Source organism: Chlorocebus sabaeus, chromosome 6 (genome assembly GCF_047675955.1).
Source record: "Chlorocebus sabaeus isolate Y175 chromosome 6, mChlSab1.0.hap1, whole genome shotgun sequence".
NCBI lineage: Eukaryota > Metazoa > Chordata > Mammalia > Primates > Cercopithecidae > Chlorocebus > Chlorocebus sabaeus.
In genome coordinates, this window is record NC_132909.1 from 52994827 (window position 1) to 53018037 (window position 23211).

At 45.5% G+C, this 23211-nt stretch overlaps 1 protein-coding gene across 7 annotated transcripts; it reads left to right on the forward strand.

The window, feature by feature from the left end:
• The first annotated feature begins 7895 nt into the window (after positions 1–7895).
• On the forward strand, positions 7896–21647 carry LOC103233870 (uncharacterized). Of its 7 annotated transcripts, XM_073016981.1 has the most exons (7): positions 7928–8022; positions 8135–8266; positions 9417–9564; positions 10501–10589; positions 11524–11650; positions 14919–15001; positions 17241–21647. In XM_073016981.1, the coding sequence occupies exons 3-7, from the start codon at positions 9540–9542 to the stop codon at positions 18375–18377; spliced, it is 1461 nt and encodes a 486-aa protein (XP_072873082.1). In that variant the 5' UTR covers positions 7928–8022; positions 8135–8266; positions 9417–9539; the 3' UTR covers positions 18378–21647. The 7 variants fall into 7 exon arrangements, with proteins under 7 accessions (XP_072873083.1, XP_072873081.1, XP_072873082.1 ...); XM_073016982.1 differs by lacking the exon at positions 8135–8266 and having other exon boundaries at positions 7896–8022; XM_073016980.1 differs by having other exon boundaries at positions 7909–8266.
• The last annotated feature ends 1564 nt before the right edge of the window (positions 21648–23211 follow it).

Sequence of the window (23211 nt, forward strand, 5' to 3'; positions counted from 1 at the left end):
TAGACCCTGTGGCCTCCGGGTGCCCCAGTTGCCTGCCAGCAGTAGCAGCCACAGCAAGCCTAGTTCAGGGGGCTGATAAACTGGCTCTAGGTCAAAACTTAACCCTTACAGCTCCTCATGCCATAGAGACTTTGCTGCGAAGTGCTTCTGGCAAATGGATGTCACATGCTCCCATTTACAGTATCAGAGTTTATTATTGGATCAGCCTCGTTTAACTTTCTCTCCCACATGGTGTTTAAATCCAGCACCTTTACTCCCAGATCCAGACTTCACCATACCTGTCCATGACTGCCAGGAACTGTTAGAGACCACCGAAACTGCCGACCTGGATCTCCAAGATGTGCCTTTAAAGGAAGCGGATACCACCATGTTTACAGACGGTAGCAGCTTCCTTGAGCAGGGAGTTTGAAAGCCTGGTGCGGCCATCACTATGGAGATGGATATTCTATGGGCCCAAGCTCTACCAGCTGGCACCCCAGCTCCGAGAGCTGAGCTGGTTGCCCTCACACAGGCTCTCCGATGGGGCAAGGACACACGTACTAACATTTACACTGACAGTAGGTATGCCTTCGCTACTGTGCATGTACACGGAGCCATCTATCAAGAGCGTGGGCTACTCACCTCAGCAGGAAAGACTACCAAAAACAAAGAAGAAATTCTAGCCCTGCTTGAAGCCAGATGGCTCCCTCTGCAGGTGGTTGTAATTCACTGCAAAGGACACGTTGCCCGTGGTAACCAGAGGGCCGACTCTGCAGCCCAGGAGGCAGCATGGCTTCCAGTCGCGCCTCTAACCTTACTGCCTGCAGTGTCCTTTCCACAGCCAGACTTGCCAGATCATCCGGTATACTCAGCAGAGGAAGTAAAACTGGCTTCGAATCTCCAGGTCAGTAAAAATCAGGAAGGTTGGTGGATTCTTCCTGACTCCTGAATCTTCATACCCTGAGCTCTCAGGGAAACTTTAATTGGTTGCCTACATTCTGCCACCCATTTAGGAGGAGCAAAAGTGACCCAGCTCCTAAGGGGACGTTTCAAGATCCCCCACCTTCAGAACTTAGCGAACCAAACAGCTCTCTGGCTTGTGCTCAGGTAAACGCCAAGCAAGGTCCTAAATCCAGCTCAAGCCACCGCCTCCGAGGAGAAAGGTGGGAAATTGACTTTACAGAAATAAAACCACACCGGGCTAGGTACAAATACGTTCTGGTACTAGTAGACACTTTTTCTGGATAGACTGAGGCATTTACCACCAAAAATGAGACTGCCACCATGGTAGTTAAGTTTTTACTCAATGAAATCATCCTTTGACATAGGCTGCCTGCTGCCATAGGGTCTGATAATGGACCAGCCTTCACGTCATCCATAGCTCAGTCAGTCAGTAAGGCATTAAACATTCAATGGAAGCTCCATTGTGCCTATCAACCCCAGGGCTCTAGGCAGGTAGAAAGCATGAACCGCACCCTAAAAAGTACTCTTACAAAATTGATCTTAGAGACCAGTGAGAATTGGGTAAGACTCCTTTCTTCAGCCCTTCTTAGAGTAAGATGCACTCCTTACCGGGCTAGGTTTTCACCTTTTGAAATCATGTAAGGGATGGCGCCGCCTACCTTGTCTAAGCTAAGGGATACCCATTTAGCAGAAATATCACAAGCTAATTTATTACAGTACCTGCAGTCTCTCCAACAAGTAATAGATATCATCCAGCCACGTATCCGGGGAGCTCATCCCAATCCAGTTCCTGACTAGAAAGGGCCCTGCCACTAATTCCAGCTAGGTGGCCTGGTGTTTGTTAAAAAGTTCCAGAAAGAAGGACTCACTCCTGCTTGGAAAGGACCTCATACTGTCATCCTCACCACGCCGACGGCTCTGAAGTCGGACAGCATTCCTGCTTAGATTCATCACTCCCGCATCAAAAGGCCAACAAAGCCTAGCAGGAAACACAGGTCCCCAAGGCTGGGCCAGGTCCCTTAAAACTGCACCTAAGTCAAGTGAAGCCATTAGATTAATCTTTTTATTTACCTCTCTTGTTTGTTTCCACCTGTTATGCCCTTTGTGCCTTCCTATTTCTTTCTCCTCACTTCTTTCACGACAGGACGTGTGCTTGCAAGCACTATTTGGAAGACAGGAACCTCCAAGGAAGTCTCTTTTGCAGTCAATTTGTGTGCTTTGTTCCCAGAACCTGCCCATACCGAAGAGGAACAACACATGCCGGTCATGGGAGCAGGGAACATCGACCTTGCTGCAGGATTTAGACACTCCGGGAGCCAAACTGTATGTGGGAGCTCCAAAGGTGCAGAAAAAGGACTCCAAAATGTTGACTTTTACTATGTCCTGGAAATCACCCTGACTCTAGTTGTCGAGATACTTGCCAGTTTTTCTGCCCTGACTGGCCATGTGTAACTTTAGCCACTTGCTCTGGGGGATCAACCTGATCTTCGACTCTTTCCATAGCTCGTGCTTCCTGTCCTAGACTGTGTACTGGAAAAAAACGTAATCCTCTTACTATAACCGTCATAACCCTAATTTAGCTCAATGGTATTATGGCATGTCATGAGGATTAAGGCTTTATATCCCAGGATTTGATGTTGGAACTATATTCACCATCCAGAAGAAAATCTTGGTCTCATGGAGCCCTCCTAAGCCAATTAGACCTTTAACTGATCTAGGCGACCCTTTGTTGCAAAAACACCCAGACAAGGTCGATTTAACTGTTCCACCGCCATTCCTAGTTCCTAAACCCCAGCTACAACGACAACATCTCCAACCCAGCCTGATGTCCATTCTAGGCGGGGTACGTCACCTCCTTAATCTTGCCCAGCCTAAACTAGCTCAAGATTGTTGGCTATGTTTAAAGGCCAAGCCCCCTTATTATGTGGGATTAGGAGTAGAAGCCATGCTTAAAAGTGACCCTGTTTCTTGTCGTGCACGACCCCGTATCCTCACACTAGGAGATGTGTCTGGGAATGCTTCTTGTCTAATTAGCACCTGATATAACTTACCTGCTTCTCCCTTTCAGGCTACTTGTAACCAGTCCCTGCTTACTTCCTTAAGCACCTCAGTCTCCTACCAGGCACCTAACAATACCTGTCTAGCCTGCACTTCAGGTCTCACTCGCTGCATCAATAGGACTGAACCAGGACCTCTCCTGTGCCTGTTAGTTCACGTGCTTCCCCAGGTATATGTGTACAGTAGGCCAGAAGGACAACTTCTCATCGCTTCCCCTGAATTACATCCCAGATTTCGCTGAGCCACCCCACTCCTTGTACCCCTCCTGGCTGGCCTTAACGTAGCCAGATCAGCCATCCTTTCTGAGCAGCCACCCATAGGTAGAAGAAGCCTGTGGATAGGCTCTTGCTGTTTGCTACTTCCCCCACTGGTAACCTGTCAAAGCACATCCCAAATAAAGCTTGTGTGCTACTGCTGCCTTGTGGTCACATCTTTTTCCTCACTCAGCCAAGAAATCACTTGAACACCCTAAATGCGTGTATGGTTTTATTCTTTACATTTAGATCCCTACTCTGTTTGGAGTTTATTCTTGTATATGCTGTGAAGTATGGATTTAATTTCATCTTTTCTCAGATGGCTAACCAGCTATCTTAGACCTTCCAATACAAATGGCATTTTTTGCCTGATTTATCTGAAATGCCACTTTATTTATTTTTTTTTCCAGACGGAGTTTCACTCTTGTTGCCCTGGCTGGAGTGCAATGGCAAGCTCTCCGCTCACTGCAACCTCTGCCTCCTGCGTTCAAGCTATTCTCCTGCCTCAGCCTCCCGAGTACCTGGGATTATTGGCATGTGCCACCATGCCCAGATAATTTTGTATGTTTAGTAGAGATGGGGTTTCTCCATGTTGGTCAGGCTGGTCTCTAGCTCATGACCTCAGGTGATCCACCTGCCTCTGCCTCCAAAAGTGCTGGAATTGTAGGTGTCAGCCAACACACCTGGCCTTTTTTTTTTTTTTTTTTTTTTTTTTTTTTTTTGAGATGGAGTCTCGCTCTGTCGCCCAGCTGGAGTGCAGTGGTGCAATCTAGGCTCACTACAACCTCTGCCTCCCAGGTTTGAGCGATTCTCTTGCCTCAGCCTCTCGAGTAGCTGGGCTTACAGGCACACACCACAACGCTTGGCTAAATTTTTTTTTTTTTTTTTTAGACGGATACTCAACTCTATTGTCAGGCTGGAGTGCAGGGGAGCAGTCTCCTGCAACCTCCCCCTCCCGGGCTCAAGCGATTCTCTTGCCTCAGCCTCCTGAGTAACTGGGATTACAAGTGCCCACCACCATGCCCAGCTAATTTTTGTATTTTTAGTAGAGACGGGGTTTCACCAAGTTAGCTAGGATGGTCTCGATGTCTTGACCGTGATCCACCTGCGTCAGCCTCCTAAAGTGCTGGGATTACAGGCGTGAGCCACCACGCCCGGCCACGCTTGGCTAAATTTTTTTGTATTTTAAATAGAGATGGCGTTTCACCATGTTGGGCAGGCTGGATTTGAACTCCTGACCTCAAGTGATCCTCCTGCCCTGGTCCCCCAAACTGCTAGGATTACAAGCATGAGCCACCGCGCCTGGCAAAATACATTTATGAACCAAATTTCTACATGTTCTTGGGTCTGTTTTTAGATATTTTATTAGTCTGTTTCTGCTTCATGTGCTAGTACCACATAGTTTTAATTATAGAGGCTTCATAGTATGTTTTAATTAATTAATTAATTTTTTAATTTTTTAGACGGAGTCTCACTCTGTCAGCCAGGCTGGAGTTCAGTGGCACAATCTCGGCTCACTGCAACCTTCGTCCCCCAGGCTCAAGCAACTCTTCTGCCTCAGCCTCCCAAGTAGCTGGGATTACAAGCATGTGCCACCACGTCTGGCTAATTTTTGTACTTCTAGTAGAGATGGGGTTTCACCATATTAGCCAGGCTGGTCTTGAACTCCTGACCTCAGGTAATTTGCCCACCTTGGCCTCCCAAATTGCTGGGATTACAGGCGTGAGCCACCGTGGCTGGCCTTTATTTTTATTTTAAAAAAATTTAATTATTTGCCTTGCATGAAAACTGTAAATAGTATGTTTTATCTGCTGCTCATCATTGCTTTTGTTTTTGTTTTCTTGGTTATTATTAGATGTTTGTTCCTCCACATAAACTTTAGTATCAATGTACTTAACTCCAGAAAAAACTTTTCGTATTTTTATTGGGATTATGTTACATTTCTGAATAATCTTGGGGAGAATGTCTGGTATCAGTGCTATTTTACAACGTAGGAAATGTGATCCTGGCCCATGTGGTAAGATCAGAAAAATAACAATAGAAATACATATTTTTGGCTGGGGCAGTGGCTCACACCTGTAATTCCAGCACTTTGGGAGGATGAGGCGGGTGGATCATGAGGTCAGGAGTTTGAGACCAGCCTGGCCAATATGGTGAAACCATGTCTCTATTAAAAATGCAAAAATTAGCTGGGCGTGGTGGCGCATGACTGTAGTCCCAGCTACTCAGGAGGCTGAGGCAGAAGAATGGCTTGAACCCAGGAGGCAGAGTTTGCAGTGAGCAAAGATCGCACCACTGCACTCCAGTCTGGGCGACAGAGTGAAAATACGTCTCCAAAAAAAAAAAAGAAATAACATTTTAAAAATTTATTTTATGTATATATATAGAGAGATGGGGTTTTGCCGTGTAGCCCAGGCTTGTCTTAAACTCCTGGCCTTAAACCATCCTCCCACCTTGGCCTCCCAAAGTCCTAGGATTACAGGCATGAGCCACCATGCCCAGCCAGAAATACATAGTTGATGAAGATTTAAAAAAATCAAGAGTTATAGAAAATATTATTATATTGAAAACGTGGTTGGGCACAGTGGCTTATGCCTATAATCCCAGCACTTTGGGAGGCTGAGGTGCTCAGATGTTTTAGGTCAGGAGTTTGAGATCAGCCTGGCCAACGTGGTGAAATTGTTCTCTACTAAAAATACAAAAATTAGCTGGGCATGGTGACAGGCACCTGTGATCCCAGCTACTGCAGAGGCTGAGGCAGGAGAATCGCTTGAATCTGGGAGGCGGAAGTTGCAGTGAGCTGAGATCAAACCGTCGCAAGCAAGCAAGCAGCAAGAAAGAAAACACAATGCAATCAGCAGGTTTTAAAAAAGAAAGAATGAAGAAATAAAGGCCTACAGAAAGCCTGACTGAATGGAAGAGATAGACCATGCCATTCACTGGCAGGTTTATCAATATGGAAGAATCATGGAAAGGCTCTAGGAACATGAGGAGAGACATACAAACAAGCTTTATATTTATATCTAAAAACTAAAGTAGAGGTTCCTCTTCAAAGACATTCCTTCCCATTTAATTAGAAATAAATAGTAACTTCTCTTAGAAGCAAAATTTATTCAAAGACCTGTGCTAACATTCTCAAATATCTGCTAGCCGTTATAAAGATATCAATGTCCTTTATGTTCTTAGCTCCCACAATTTAGTCTAAATATTTGCCCTGGCATGCTTACACTGGTCCAAACAAGCATTAGGTCATAGCCCGTTCCTTTTCCTTATTTGAAGGTGTTTTGACCCTTCTCAGCATTCCACAAGTTACTTCCTCCTTCCTTTGTTCTCCTCTACCTTTGCCTCTTTTAAAAAGTTATAAGTTGCTAGCCAATCAGGACAAATATAGAATGTGAGGTCCCGTTCCAGCCAACGGAAACCGAATACAGCAGTAGGGTGGAAGCATCAGGTTATAAACGACCCTGTCTCCTTTGTTTGGTGTACTCTCGTGGCAAAACTGCTGGTGAGTGTACCCTTTCTGTAGGAACTAAAAATGTCCTTGCTGAGTAAATTAAATTAATGTTCAAGTGCTATTTCTTCATGGCACCAAGGAACAAGCATTTCAAACATATATATGTATACACACACACCATATATATGTATGTACATATATGTACATAAATAGAGACAGGGTCTTGCTACTTTGCCCAGGCTGGTCTCAAACTCTTGGACTTGTAGAAAATGAAATAGCTGTTCCTCTTCAAAGGGACTTTCCTCCCAGTCTGAAAATAAATAGTAATCCCTCTTAGAAGCCAAATTTTCTGAAAGATCTGTGGTAATATTCTTAAATTCTACCAGCTGTAATAAAGAAATCAATATACTCTGTATTCTTAGCTCCCACATCTTAGCCTAGATATTTGCCCGGGCATGCCTGAACTGGTCCAAGCAAGCATTAGGTCATGGCCTATTCCTTTATTTAGAAGTGTTTTTGCCTCTTTCAACGGTCCACAAGTTATTTCCTCTCTTCCTTTGTTCTCCTCTGCCTTTGCCTCTTGTGGGAAGTTCTAAGTTGCTAGCCAATCCAGTCAAGTATAGAAGGTGAGGTCCTGTTCTGGCCAATGGAAGATGGACACAGCAGTAGGGTGGACATGTCAAGTTTAAATAACCCTGTCTCTTTTGTTAGTGTGTGCTCTGGTGGCAAAACTGCTAGCCAGTGGCACCCATTCTGCAGAAAGTAAACTAGCCTTGCTGAGATCCTTTGTCTCAGTGTTGATTTTGCCACACTAAGCACCAGTTCCCAGCAGACTCAAGCTATGTACCTGCCTTAGTCTCCCAAAGTGCAGGAATTACAGGCGTGAGCCACTGCGCTCTCCCGAGAAAAGCTTTAGAGGAGCATCCCCTGGGATGCGTCCAATCCCTCATCCCCGCCCTTCCAGCCCGACCAGCCGCCTGCACCGCCTGCTAGGCCCGGTCCCACCTCTAAACCGCCCCCGAGTACGGGCCCCACCCCTCGCCCACAGTTCCGTCCGGAGGCCCGGTTTTAACCTCAATGTTTTCTCTGGATCTATTTCTGCATCCTCCTCCCTGTGCTAACCCCAGGCCTTCTCCGCACCCACCCGGGAGGAAACCAGAATTTCTGTGTTTGAAACTCGAGCTCACGAGCCCCGCCCGGCCAGAGGCTCGAAGCGGAAGTGACGTCAGCGCGCCACCGCCACCTTTTCCGGCGCTGGCTCCTCTCGGTCAGGGGGGTTTCGCCTTTATGGTGGCGGAGTCAGCCGCGGCTGTGGTGAGTTCTGCCTGCTTGGCGGTTCCGTAGATAGCAGGGGGCGGCAAAGGAATGATTGCGCGCCGTCGCGCAGGAGCCTCCCGCAGCCGGTTCACTTCGCTCGCTTCTCCAGGGACTATCGGTCCTCCCTGCGCAGCCAGTTCCGAGAGGCTGCACACTCTCAGCTCACTGCAACCTCTGCAACCTCTGCCTCCTGGGTCAAGCAGTTCTCCTGCCTCAGCCTTCCGAGTACCTGGGATTACAGGCAAGTGCTACCACGCCCGGCTACTTTTTGTATCTTTAGTAGAGACGGTTTTGCCATGTTGGCCAGGCTGGTCTTGAACTCCTGACCTTAGGTGATCTGTCTGCCACGGTCCCCCAAAGTGCTGGGATTATAGGTGTGGGCCACCGCACCCGGCCAACTTTTGAAAATTTTAAATTCTGTTTTTCAGTTATCTTAGGTACATAATGAAGTTAATAACACACATGGCTGGTGACTACGGAATTGTTCTGTGCAGCTCTGGACCGTCTTCTGGTCATTTTGAGGGGTAACAGCATCCACAGGAGATCAGGCTCTAGGGACAAATATCAGAACAATTACTAGGGTTGTTTGAATGTAGGTTTTTTCCAGTATTAAATAGAGGTAATGGGCCAGGCATGGTGGCTCATGCTCATTATCCCAGCACTTTGGGAAGCCAAGTCAGGAGGATTGTTTGAGCCCAGGAGTTCGAGACCAGCCTGGCCAACATGGCGAAACCCCGTCTCTACTAAAAGTACAAAAATTGGCCAGGCATCCTGGTGCATACCTGTAATCCCAGCTACTCAGGAGGCTGAGGCCTGATAATCGCTTGAACCTGGGAGGCAGAGGTTGCAGTAAGTCGAGATCGCGCCACTGCATTCCAGCCTGGGCAACAGAGTGAGACTTTGTCTCAAAATAATAATAATAAGAAGAAGAAGAAGAAGAAGAAGGAGTGATAATGCCTACCTGTGGTCCCAGCTATTCAGGAGGCTTAGGTGGGAGGATCACTTGAGCCCTGGAGGTCTAGGCTACGGAGAGTCGTGTTGGTGCCATTGCACTTCAACCTGGGCAACAGAGTAAGACCCTGTCTCAGATAGATAGATAGATAGATAAGATAGATGCATTAGATAGATAGATAGATAGATGTAATGATAGCTATTGGGAAGGATGGTTGTAATTAAGTTAGCATGTATATATAAAGCTACTAGAGCTACATCTGGCATATCAGTCCCTAGTAAATGTCAGTTACTGTCATTAATACTTTTGTTACTGAGTGACGATACTGAGTGGGCAATTTTTGGTGGCCTTCACATCTGTCACCTGCAGAGGCAAAGCTCAGGCATAATGTTTGATGACTGATGTTTCATGCTTGTTGTTTGATGATTGATATGAACAGGATCGCAAATAGCCCTGTACGAAGAGGAATGGAGATTACCTCTATCCACCTAGATTCATAAGCTGTCCTGAGGTGATCTTGGCATCAAGGAAGGGATGCACATCGCACCATCAGCTTCAGAGCATGGCAGTCATTGATTTGTCCCGTGGTAAGTCCTTGTTGATGCTCTTTTTCAGAGATTCTGCTTTAGGTCACCCTGCACACCACAAGAGTCCAGTGAGCTGGGCCTGAGCAGGCATGCAGCTGATTCTTTTAAGAGGAATTGAAGTGAACCACAACAGAATACTGTTTGTTTGTTTATTTGTTTATTTTTGAGACAGAATCTTGTTCCGTCACCCAGGCTGGAGTGCAGTGGTGCAATCTTAGCTCACTGCAACCTCCGCCTCCCGGGTTCAAGTGATTGTCTTGCCTCAGCCTCCCAAGTAGCTGGGACCACAAGCACATACCACCAGGCCTGGCTAATTTTTGTTTGTTTGTTTTTGTTTTTGAGACGGAGTCTCGCTGTGTCTCCCAGGCTGGAGTGCAGTGCCGTGATCTCGACTCACTGCAACCTCTGCCTCCTGATTCAGGCAATTATCTGCCTCAGCCTCCCATAATTTTTGTATTTTTAGTAGAGATGGGGTTTCATCATATGGGCCAGTCTGGTGTCAAATTCCTGACCTCAACTGATTTGCCCACCTTGGCCTCCCAGAATGTTGGGATTACAGGCATGAGCCACTGTGCCCAGCCAGGATGCTGTTTTAGAATTCAGCCCTGGTTCGTTTGCCTTCGGAAATGCTACATAAGCTTCGTGAGTGTTACTACTATGGGCAGAGAGAGAGTCACATTTTTCAGGGTGTAAGTTTCCTTGTAAAATGAAACTATTACCCTTTACCCAACAGGCAGCTCGGCCCACATCTGCTTTTCTGGGTCTAAGTGACACAGGACTACTATGGCATTTCGTGGCAGTGTTGTGTGTGTATAGTTTTCTCGAGTGTGCAGGAATATATGGGAATTTCAAGCTAGGATGGAATGACTTCTAGGCATAAGAATGTGGGAAGGATGGGCAGCTCTGGCTTCTCATGCTTTCTTACTTTTCCACTAGGGTTTTTTTCCAGGGAACCAATCTGCCCTTTTGAAGAAAAGACGACGGTAGAAAGGATGATGGAGGACTACCTGGCAAATGGTTATCAGGTAAGCAGAAAATGTACTGTTGTACAAAATGACATGCTTACATCCAATAAGTAGACACATTTCCGTCTAGACAGACTCATCTCCAGAGTTTTCTTAGAGCAAATGAAGCCTTACTCAAGGACTGAGTCCCCAGATGAATTTCCGCAGGGAATGACGTCTCCTATACGTAAAGTGTTAAGTTGAAAGTCATCTCAATATCTCAGTAATTACTAATTAAGCTTGACTTTCTTGGTGCCAACTGCATGTTTCTTATATTGCTGGGTTCTGTGACAGATGATAAGAGAGATGAAAGTGTCCTTTTATCAAATAATGTATTTACTCATCAGCATTTATCAGGTATCTGCAGTGTGCTCAGGAGTGTGCTGCATAGAGACCAATGGGACAGGAAGAGCTCCTAACCTGGTTGTGCTGAGATAAAGTGTAAGCAGTTTGCAGTGGCTCATGCCTGTAATTCCAGCTGCTCAGGAGACAGAGGTGAGAGGGAGCACTTCAGCCCAGGAGATGGAAGCTGCAGTAAGCAGCAGTTGTGCCTCGGTGACACAGTGGGACCCTGTCTTTATATATAAATAAATAAACAGATTGAATAGATAGATAGATAGATGCTAGATAGATAAAAATTCATGTTTAGGAAGGAAGTACTGTTCTAATAAAAATAAAATTTAAAATTTAAAAACGCAAATATTAAAAGGTTAAAAATAAATAGATCAGGAAAAAAGATTAAAAAAATTTTTTTTAAGTGCTGTTTAAGGCATATGCCTGTCGGAGGTCACCCTTGAGTGTTTAGACACAAGAGCTTCTGAGACATTAAACCCTGGAGTAGATCATGGGAGACCTGAGAACCACGTATAAGTGAGTTTAAGGTTCCCCTTCCTCATTCTCCAGTGAGCACTGGTGGAAGTGTTCATTGGCTCAAACCAGCATGTGTATAACATAGGATTCAGTGACGTTTGATGATGTGGCTGTGGACTTCACCCCGGAGGAGTGGGCTTTACTGGACACAACTGAGAAATACCTTTACAGAGATGTGATGCTGGAGAACTACATGAACCTGGCCTCCGTGGGTAAGAGTAACATCGGTTTGCTTGGTATGGTGGCCTGCACCTGTAGTCCCAGATACTTGGGAGGCTGAGGTGGGAGAATCGTTGGAGCCTGGGAGTTTGATACTAGCATGGGCAGCATTGTGAGACCTTGTCTCTTAAAAAAAAAAATTCTAGTCTGGGTGCAGTGGCTTATGCCTGTAATCCCAACACTTTGGGAAGCTGAGGTGGGCGGATCATGAGATCAGGAGATGGAGACCATCCTGGCTAACACTGTGAAACCCCATCTCTACTAAAAAAAAAAAAAAAAAAATGTGGGCGTAGTGGCAGGTGCCTGTAGTCCCAGCTACTCAGGAAGCTGAGGCAGGAGAATGGCATGAACCCAGGAGGTGGAGCTTACAGTGAGCCGAGATCATGCCACTGCACTCCAGCCTGGGCGACAGAGCGAGACTCCATCTAAAAAAAAAAAAAATCCTAAAAATGAAGACTAGGTCAGTTGTGGTGGCTTACGCCTATAATCCCAGCACTTTGGGAGGCCAAGGCGGGCAGATCACATGCAGTCAGGAATTTGAGACCAGCCTGGCCAACATAGTGAAACCCCATCTCTACTAAAAATACAAAAATTAGGCAGACTTCTTGGCGGGCACCTGTAATCTCAGCTACTCGGGAGACTGAGACAGGAGAATTGCTTGAACCAGGAGGCAGAAGTTGCAGTAAGCTGAGATTGCACCGCTGTACTCCAGCCGGAGCGACACAGTGATACTTCGTCTAAAAAAATTAATTAATTAAAAATAAACACTAGCATCATTTCTTGTAGCCTGTTATAGAGCAGATGTATGTTACATGTTTGCTTGTCAATTCTGAATACAGTGGGGAATAACAGAGACATTCCCAAGTAACAGTCCCTGCTGTAGTATGTTTTAATTTACTGTGGTAATCCTGGAAACATCATCAACAGCATCAGCTTTGTGCTGTAAGAAATATACATCTTCCTTCCTATTTTTTTTTTTTTTCGAGACGAAGTCTCGCTCTTGTGCCCCAGGCTGGAGTGCAATGGCACGATCTCGGCTCACTGCATCCTCCAACTCACAAGTTCAAGCGATTCTCCTGCCTCAGCCTCCTGAGTAGCTGGGATTACAGGTGACTACCACCATGCCCGGCTAATTTTTGCATTTTTAGTAGAGACGGGGTTTCACCATGTTGGCCAGGCTGGTCTCGAACTCCTGACCTCAGATGATCCGCCCACCTTGGCCTCCCAAAGTGCTGGAATTACATGCGTGAGCCACGGCATCCGGCCTCTTCCCCTATTTGATTTAGTAAATTGGAAACTCCAGGGTTGGGGCCCAGTCATCTGTGTGTTCAGAATCAATGAAGATGAATCTAATATACTATCATGTTTGAGATCCAGTGGCAGAGTTGTTTACCCATGAGAGCAAGCATCTTTTTGTTGTACTTACTTTATTTCTGCTTTTTTTTTTTTTTTTTTTTTTTTTTTTTTGAGACAGAGTCTCACTCCGTCGCCCAGGCTGGAGTATAATGGTGCCACTTTGGCTCACTGCAACTTCAGCCTCCCAAGTAGCTGGGATGAGACACACGTGCTACCATGCCCAGTTAATTTTTTTTATTTTTATTTTTTGTATTTTTAGTAGAGATGGGGTTTTGCCATGTTGGCCAGCCCAGTCTTGAATTCCTGACCTCAGGTGATCCACCCGCCTCGGCCTCCCAGAATGCTGGGATTACAGGTGTGAGCCACTATACCCGGCCTACTTACTTTATTTATTTATTTTTTGTTTTTTTGGTGACAGGGTCTTATTCTGTCGCCCAGGCTGGAGTGCAGTGGTGCGATCTCTGCTCACTGCAACCTCCGCCCTCCCAGGTTCAAGCGATTCTCCTGCCTCAGCCTCCTGAGTAGCTGGGATTACAGGCAAGTGCCACTGTGCCCAGCTAATTTTTGTATTTTTAGTAGAGAAAGGGTTTCACCATGTTGGCCAGGCTGGTCTTAAACTCCTGACCTCAAGTGATCCTCCCACCTCAGCCTCCCAAAGTGTTAGGATTGGGTGGTGGTGGCACACACCTGTAGTCCCAGCTAGTCAAGAGGCTGAGGCAGGAGAATTGCTTCAAAATGGGAGACAGAGAGGTTGCACTGAGCCAACATTGTGCCACTGCACTCCAGCATGGGTGACAGAATGAGACTCCATCTCAAAAAAAAAAAAAAAAAAGATTTTTAAAGATGCACTTTGCCTCAGAAGATTTAAGCTATTTTTCTCAGAGTTTTGGATATCTTTGACTTTTATTTTCCGTCTTGTCAAACATTCCTATGATCTAATTAAACTACCTGTTCTGTTTCTTTATTAACTTTATCATTTTGATATATGTTCTTTATCTAGATCTTTCCTACTTTCCTTTCCTGAAGATCTTCTCTTCCTGTTTTCCATCAGCTTTAATTTTCTTTTCTTTTCTGAAGTCTCCCTGTGTTGCCCAGGCTGGAGTGCAATGGCACGATCTCGGCTCACTGCAACCTCTGCCTCCCGGGTTCAAGCGATTCTCCTGCCTCAGCCTCATGAGTAGCTGGAATTACAGGCATGCACCACCATGTGCGGCTAATTTTTTTTTGTTTGTTTTTGAGACGGAGTCTTGCTCTGTCACCCAGGCTGGAGTGCAGTGGCCGGATCTCAGCTCACTGCAAGCTCCGCCCCCCGGGTTTATGCCATTCTCCTGCCTCAGCCTCCCGAGTAGCTGGGACTACAGGCGCCCGCCACCTCGCCCAGCTAGTTGTTTTTTTTTTTTTTTTTTTTGTATTTTTTAGTAGAGACGGGGTTTCACCGTATTAGCCAGGATGGTCTTGATCTCCTGACCTCGTGATCCGCCCGTCTCGGCCTCCCAAAGTGCTGGGATTACAGGCTTGAGCCACCGCGCCCAGTTTTGTGCGGCTAATTTTGTATTTTTAGTAGAGATGGGGTTTCTCCATGTTGGTCAGGCTGGTCTTGAACTCCTGATCTCAAGCAATCCACCTGCCTCAGCCTCCCAAAATGCTGGGATTACAGGTGTGAGCCACCACCGCTCCCAGCAGTTTTAATTTTCACAGAAGTAGTTTGTAATAAACTATCTAAACACATCAGTTGTGTAATGAACCCCACATCATTATAGCCTAATTTTTGACATACCAAAATCCTCAAGATTCTCTGGCTTTTATTTTATTGCTGTGTTTAATTTGAAAACAAGTAAAAATGACTCATGTTAAACTAACATTTCTTCTCTAAAGGCTTACATTTCTTTTTCTGCTTAACTTCAGAATGGGAAATACAACCTAGAATCAAACGGTCATCATTTCAGCAGGGTTTTTTGAAGAATCAAATATTCAGTGGGATACAAATGGTAAGATTCACGAGGGATATTTCTTAATTTCCTCTCTTAGAAAAGATGGAGAATTCCATTCTAGAATATCAGCACAGTCAGAGGTGTGGTTTACATCTGTAATCCCAGCTACTTGGGAGGCTTAAGTGGGAGGATCATTTGAGCCCAAGAGTTCAAGGCCAGCCTAGGCAGTATAGCAAGATCCCATCTCTGATTTTAAAAAGAGGGTGAATGTGGTGGCTCACAGCTGTAATCCCAACATTTTGGGAGACTGAGGTGGGTGGATCACTTGAGGTCAGGAGTTTGAGACCAGGCTGGCCAACATGGTGATACTCCGTCTCTACTGAAAATACAAAATTAGCTGAGTGTGGTAGTGGGCACCTGTCGTACCAGTTACTTAGGAGGCTGAGGCAGGAGAATGGCATGAACACAGAGGTAGAGGTTACAGTGAACTGAGATTGCACCACTGCATTCCAACCTGGGCCACTGAGTGAGACTATCTCAGAAATAAAGAAAAACTAAGTCTGTAGTCCCATCACTTTGGGAGGCCTAGGCAGGTGGATCACTTGAGGTTGGCACTTCAAGACCAGCCTGGCCAACGTAGTGAAACTCTTATCTCTACTAAAAATACAAAGGTAGCCAGACGTGGTGGCAGACACTGATAATCCCAGTTACATGGGAGGCTGAGGCAGAATTGCTTAAACCCGGGAGGTGGAGGTTGCAGTGAAAAAGAAACAGCACAAATGAGAGATACTTGAGAGAATTAGAGAAGTAGCCTGCACCATTGAGGGAACAGGGTCTCTGGAGAGAGAGTCTGAATGTGGTGAATTTTGTGATGTTTCATTCCTGTATAACTTGTCACTTCAAAATACCCACAAGTACTAGACATTGTAACATATAAGTCACTAGACTTATACATAAGTAACTAGACATTGATGATTTAAACAGTTTCATGAAAATCTACACTATTTGGTTGGGTGCAATGGCTGACACCTATAATCCCAGCACTTTCGGAAGCTGAGGCAGGTGAATCGCTTGAGCCTAGGAGTTCAAGACTAGCCTGGACAACGGAGACCCTGTCTCTACAAGGAATAAAAAATTAGCCGGGTGTGTTGGCATGCACCTGTAATCCAAGCTCCTCAGGGGACTGAGGCAGGATGACGGTTTCAGCCTGGGAGATTAAGGCCGTAGTGAGCTGTGATTGTGCCATGGTACCCAGCCTGGGTGACAGAGTGAGATCTTGTCTCAAACCACCCCCCACAATAAAAAAAGAACTACAGTTTGTTTGTTTGTTTGTTTTTTAACAATTAGAGCCAGTGGCATAGAATTCTAGCCAGAGTTTCCATCATTCAATCTGGAAGAAATCAGGAAGTCAGGAAATAAAAACAAGGAAGAAAAATTGTAAAAATTATAATTATCAAAGTAGACAGACATGGTAACTCATGGCTGTAATCCCAGCACCTTGGGAGGCTGAGGCAGGGGGGTTTTGTGAAGAGTTTGAGATCAACCTAGGCTACATAGCAGGAACCTGTCTTTATACTGATAAATTGAGGCTGGGTGTGGTGGCTCATGCCTGTAATCCCAGCAATTTGGGAGGTCGAGGCGGGCAGATCACGAGGTCAGGAGTTCAAGACCAGGCTGGCCAACATGGTGAAACCCAGTCTCTACTAAAAATACCAAAACTAGCTGGGTATGGCTACACGTGCCTGTAATCCCAGCTACTCACGAGGCTGAGGCACAACAATCATTTGAGCCCAGGAGGCGGAGGTTACAGTGAGCTGAAATCTCGCCACTTGCACTCCAGCCAAAGCGGGACTCCATCTCAAAAATAAATAAACTGAGGTGGGGCATGGTGGCCACTCCTGTAATCTCAGCACTTTGGGAGGCCGAGGCAGGCAGATCACCTGAGCTCAGGAGTTTGAGACCAGCCTGGGTAACTTGGCAAAACCCTGTCTCTACAAAACAGAAAAATTAGCCAGGTGCAGTGGTGGGCACCTGTATTCCTAGCTACTTGGGAGGCTGAGACAGGAGAATCACTTGAGCATGGGAGGTGGAGGTTGCAGTTTGCTGAGAGTGTGCCACTGCACTCCAGACTGGGAGACAGAACAAGACTTTCTTTCCAAAAAAAAAAAAAAAAAAGTAAATAAACATTAAGAAGTAAAATAATAATTGTCATTAAAATAATGTTTCTGTGTTCAGATGGGTGAAATCTCTTTATATGTCTGAAAATGTTTTAAAACCTTTATCCCGTCATCAACAGACAAGAAACTACAGTGGATGGAAACTCTGTGACTGTAAGAATTGTGGAGAGGTCTTCAGTGAACAGTTTTGCCTTAAGACACACATGAGAGCTCAGAATGGAGGGAACACTTCTGAGGGTAATTGTTATGGAAAAGACGTCCTCAGTGTGCACAAGGAAGCCTCTATTGGACAGGAACTTTCCAAATTTAATCCATGTGGAAAAGTCTTCACCTTAACTCCAGGCCTTGCTGTACATCTTGAAGTTCTCAATGCAAGACAACCATACAAATGTAAGGAATGTGGAAAAGGCTTTAAGTATTTTGCAAGCCTTGATAATCACATGGGAATCCACACTGATGAGAAACTCTGTGAATTTCAGGAATGTGAGAGAGCCATCACACCTTCCTCACACCTCAAGCAATGTGTAGCAGTTCATACAGGAAAGAAATCCAAAAAGACTAAGAAATATGGGAAATCTTTCACTAATTTTTCTCAACTTTATACACATGTGAAAACTCATAAAGGAGAGAAGTCCTTTGAATGTAAAGAATGTGGAAGATCCTTTAGAAATTCCTCATGCCTTAATGATCACATTCAAATTCACACTGGAATAAAACCACACAAGTGTACATACTGTGGGAAAGCCTTCACTAGATCAACTCAACTTACTGAACATGTAAGAACTCACACTGGAATAAAACCCTATGAATGTAAGGAATGTGGCCAAGCCTTCGCTCAGTACTCGGGCCTTTCTATACACATACGAAGTCACAGTGGAAAGAAACCCTATCAGTGTAAGGAATGTGGGAAAGCCTTCACTACATCCACAAGCCTTATTCAACATATAAGAATTCACACAGGAGAGAAGCCTTATGAATGTGTTGAATGTGGGAAGACCTTCATTACTTCTTCCCGTCGTAGTAAACATTTGAAAACTCATAGTGGAGAAAAGCCCTTTGTATGCAAGATATGTGGGAAAGCATTTCTGTATTCCTCACGCCTTAATGTTCACCTGCGAACTCATACCGGAGAGAAACCCTTCGTATGTAAAGAATGTGGGAAAGCATTTGCTGTTTCCTCACGCCTAAGTAGACATGAAAGAATTCACACTGGGGAGAAACCCTATGAATGTAAGGGTATGAGTGTCACCATTTAGCCCATCAGTTGCCATCTTTAATTATTAGCAATGACACCAAAGATTATCAGATTTGTCCTAAATGCCTTGCGGAGGTTGTAATGGCTCATGGATTGGCTTTGGATGCCATCCTGAAGGTCTGAAATTAAACCTACAGATTCTGAATACAACTTCATGGTTGCCTGAGTCTGGGCATCTGTGAAGAAGGGTCATGGATGGTGAGGTCAGTACTGAAGCCTGCCTCACCTTGGTGATTAGATTCCTAAAATCATAGCGTTAACAAGTTCTGTATGAGATACATCATGCAGATTGATCCCAGCCCCTGTTGATTAGTGGCTGCCAGTGTGGCACATTCATGTCAAAATTTACCAGAAACCAAGATGAAGTAGGACCCCAGAGGTGGGTTGTTAAGAGATGCTCCTCCAAGGGTGTCTTCTATTTCCCAGATCCTGCAGAGCATGGCAGGAATGAAACCATCCTTAACTGCCAGTGCACTTTCACAGCTGATTGTTTCTGTGTCCCCTTGTAAAATCTAAGAAGTGTGACAACCTTGCCTGTTCTGCCTTGTATGTGTATTTTAGGTGGCACAATGTAAGTGGCAGTGTCTCTTCTAGTATAACCCAGTCTCTGTCCTCACTCCTCTTAAGATGGCTGATACAGTCCATGAATCCCACTCATGATCTCTTTATCAAATGATTGTTCAGCCACACTTTCAGGATTCTCTTCAGTACAAGTTTTCTAATTTTTGCAGTATGGATAGGCTGAGAATTTTCCAAATCTCCAGGTTCTGGTTCCTTTTTCCTTAACAGTTGCTTCTGCAGTTCAAGTCTCCTCTTTGGATTTCCCTGTAAGCAGTCAGGAAGAATGAAGCTTCCTGTGTCTTTTAACACTTTAATTACAGATGTTAGTGATAAATACCTAATTTTATCTCTCTCAAGCTCTACCTTGCACAAAATGCTAGAATACAGTTCTGCCAAGTTCTTCACCGCTTCATGTCAAGGGTTGTCTTATTTCCCAATAGCATGTTCCTCATTCCCCAATGACACCTCACCAGAATCACCCTTGCCAACCTTATTTCCGGCTTGCACATCACAATTTTTTCCAGCCACTACTCACTTGTCACTTTTTTTTTTTTTTTTTTTTGTGACGGAGTCTCGCTCTGTGCCCCAGGCTGGAGTGCAGAGGTGCGATCTCCGCTCACTGCAAGCTCCGCCCCCTGGGTTCGTGCCGTTCTCTTGCCTCAGCCTCTGGAGTAGCTGAGACTACAGGCGCCCGCCACCACGCCCGGCTAATTTTCTTTTTTTTTTTTTTTTTTTTGAGACGGAGTCTCACTCTGTTGCCCAGGCTGGAGTGCAGTGGCGCGATCTCGGCTCACTGCAAGCTCCGCCTCCCGGGTTCACGCCATTCTCCTGCCTCAGCCTCCCGAGTTGCTGGGACTACAGGCGCCCACCACGGCGCCCGGCTAATTTTTTGTATTTTTAGTAGAGACAGGGTTTCACCGTGTTAGCGATCTCCTGCCCGGCCTTATTTGTCACTTTCAAAGCTGCTTCACATTTTTAGTTTTGTTGTTTCTTTGTTTTTAATCTGCCTTAATGAGCTCAGGCCACCATAACAAAATACCACAGAACAAATGGCTTGCAAATTCATTTAATTGTAAATAAATCAGGTTAAAAACATTATATTCTGCCGGGCGCGGTGGCTCAAGCCTGTAATCCCAGCACTTTGGGAGGCTGAGACGGGTGGATCACGAGGTCAGGAGGTCGAGACCATCCTGGCTAACACGGTGAAACCCCATCTCTACTAAAAAATACAAAAAAAAAAAAAAAAACTAGCTGGGCGAGGTAGCGGGCGCCTGTAGTCCCAGCTACTCGGGAGGCTGAGGCAGGAGAATGGCGTAAACCCAGGAGGCGGAGCTTGCAGTGAGCTGAGATCTGGCCACTGCGCTCCAGCCTGGGTGACAGAGCAAGACTCCATCTGAAAAAAAAAAAAGCATTATATTCTCACATTTCTCGAGGCTGGAAGTCTGAGATCAGAGTGCCAGCATGGTCAGCTTCTGGTGAGAGCTCCCTTCCTGGTATGTAAATGCCCACTTCCTCATGTCTTCACAGAATGGAAACCAGCAAATAGGTCTCTCTCTTTCTCCTCTCTCCTTCCTCCTCTGTCCTCTCTCCCCACCATCTCTCTCTCCCCCTCCCTCCCCCCCACCCATCTCTTGACATCATTTCGTGATACTTCCTAAAGACTCTATTTTCACATACAGTCACATTGGGATTTGATGCTTCAACATATGAATTTTCGGGGTTATCATTCAGTCCAAAGTACTTGGTATGATTCTTTTCCGTTTCCACATAGACAATCACATAATCTGTAAGTAACGACTCTTATTTTTCCACTTTAGTCGTTAGGTTATACATATATATTTTTTTCCTTGCTTTACTGGACTCATTTCAACCTCCAGCACAACACCAACTAAAAGTAGTAATACCAGCATAATTGTCTGCAGTTCTGCTGAGATATGTGCTCTATTTTATTGGCTTGGCTGTAGGTTTTTATCTTATTTTTTGAAGAGGCTCTTACAGGGAAAGTTTCTTTTTATGTCCAGTTTTTACATGATGAATGATTTCCCAATGTTTCATAATTTGTGAGGCTGAATTCCTCTTGAATTTATTAACTGCTTCCTGTGCATCCTCTGTGATGATCATGTTTATTTACTAATACTCAAGTACCTAGAACTGTACCTGGTCCATGATGGTACATAATAAATACTTCAATGAAATGATGTGGTGATGCATGCCTGTAGTTCTAGCTACTTGGGAGGATGGCCTGAACCCAGGGGTTCTAGACCAGCTTAGGCAACGTAGCAGGACCACATCTCAAAAAAAACAAACAAACAAACAAACAAACAAAACAACAAAACAAAAAAACTTGAACAAGTGAATGCATGGAAGGACTTGTTTCTAAAATAAATGCGGTCAGGTTGGGTGTGGTGGCTCATACCTGTAATCCCAGCACTTAGGGAGGCAGGGATGGGTGGATCACTTGAGGTCAGGAGTTGGAGACCAGCCTGGCCAACATGGTGAAACCCCATCTCTACTAAAAATACAGAAATTAGCTGGGTGTCGTTTTGTGCACCTGTAATTCCAGCTACTCACGAGGCTGAAGCAGGAGAATCGCTTGAACCTGGGAGGTGGAGGTTGCATTGACTGTAGATTGTACCACTACACTCCAGCCTTGGTGACAGAGTGAGACTCCATCAAAAGTGAAATAAATGTGGTTTTTGTATTTATTTCTGATTTCTAGTATTTATTTCTAGTGTTACATCAACCTTGCATTCCTGGATAAGCTCAACTGAGACATAATGGATCATTTTAAAAGACTGTTTGATTACCTTTACTAATATGTTATGGAGCTATGTCTGAATAACTTTGCAAGTTTTTTTTCTTATTGTCCCTGATTTTTTTTTTTTTTTTTTTTTTTTGAAAGGGAGTCTCGCTCTGTCGCCCAGGCTGGGGTGCAGTGGCGCCATCTTGGCTCACCGCAAGCTCCGCCTCCCAGGTTCACGCCATTCTCCTGCCTCAGCCTCCTGAGTAGCTGGGACTACAGGCGCCCACCACCACGCCCGGCTAATTTTTTGTATTTTTAGTAGAGATGGGGTTTCACAGTGTTAGCCAGGATGGTCTCAATCTCCTGACCTTGTGATCCGCCCGCCTTGGCCTCCCAAAGTGCTGGGATTACAGGCGTGAGCCACCGCGCCCGGCTTTTGTTTTGTTTTGAGACAGAGTCTGGCTCTGTGCCCAGGCTGGAGTGCAGTGGCGTGGTCTCAGCTCGCTGCAACCTCCACCTCCCGGGTTCAAGCGATTCTCCTGCCTCAGCCTCCGAGGAGCTGGGACTACAGGCACGCACCACCACGCCCAGCTAATTTTTGTATTTTTGGTAGAGGCAGGGTTTCACCATTTTGGCCAGGATGGTTTCGATCTCTTGACCTCGTGATCTGCCCTCCTCCGTCTCCCAAAGTGCTGGGATTACGGGTGTGAGCCACCATGCCCGGCCCTGAATGATATTTATATGTAGATTATGACTGTCATATACTGTACTGGGGCATGTTCCTACTTTTTCTAAATTCTTAATTTATCTCTATGCTATAAGATTCTAGACTGGGAATAGTGGCTCAGGCCTGTAATCCCAGCACTTTGGAAAGCTTAGGCAAAAAGACCACTTGCACCCAGGAGTTCAAGACCACCCTGGGCAACATGTTGAGATCACATCTCTATTTAAAAATACTATAGGCTGGGCACACCGGCTCACACCTGTAATCCCAGCACTTTGGGAGTTGGAGTGGGCTGATCAAGAGGTCAGGAGTTCGAGACCAGCCTGGCCAACATGGTGAAACCGCGTCTCTACTAAAAATACAAAATTAGCCAGGCATGGTGGCATGCACCTGTAATACAGCTACTTAGGAGGCTGAGGAAGAAGAATTGCCTGAGCCCAAGAGGTGGAGGTTGTAGTGAGTTGAGATTGTGCCATTACACTCCAGCTCTGGGTGACACAGCAAGATTCCATCTCAGAAAAAAACTACAAAATATTTTTTAAAATAAAAGTGGCCGGGCGCGGTGGCTCAAGCCTGTAATCCCGGCACTTTGGGAGGCCGAGACGGGCGGATCACGAGGTCAGGAGATCAAGACCATCCTGGCTAACACGGTGAAACCCCGTCTCTACTAAAAAATACAAAAAAACTAGCTGGGCGACGTGGTGGGCGCCTGTAGTCCTAGCTACTCGGGAGGCTGAGGCAGGAGAATGGCGTAAACCCAGGAGGCGGAGCTTGCAGTAAGCTGAGATCCGGCCACTGCACTCCAGC

Bases quoted from the DNA above. Each gene is read 5' to 3' on its own strand.
- LOC103233870 (XM_073016982.1), top strand. From the start codon at position 9,540: ATGGCAGTCATTGATTTGTCCCGTG. The intron at 9,565-10,500 runs GTAAGTCCTTGT...CTTTTCCACTAG, and splicing joins AGTCATTGATTTGTCCCGTG to GGTTTTTTTCCAGGGAACCA. The intron at 15,002-17,240 runs GTAAGATTCACG...CGTCATCAACAG, and splicing joins TATTCAGTGGGATACAAATG to ACAAGAAACTACAGTGGATG.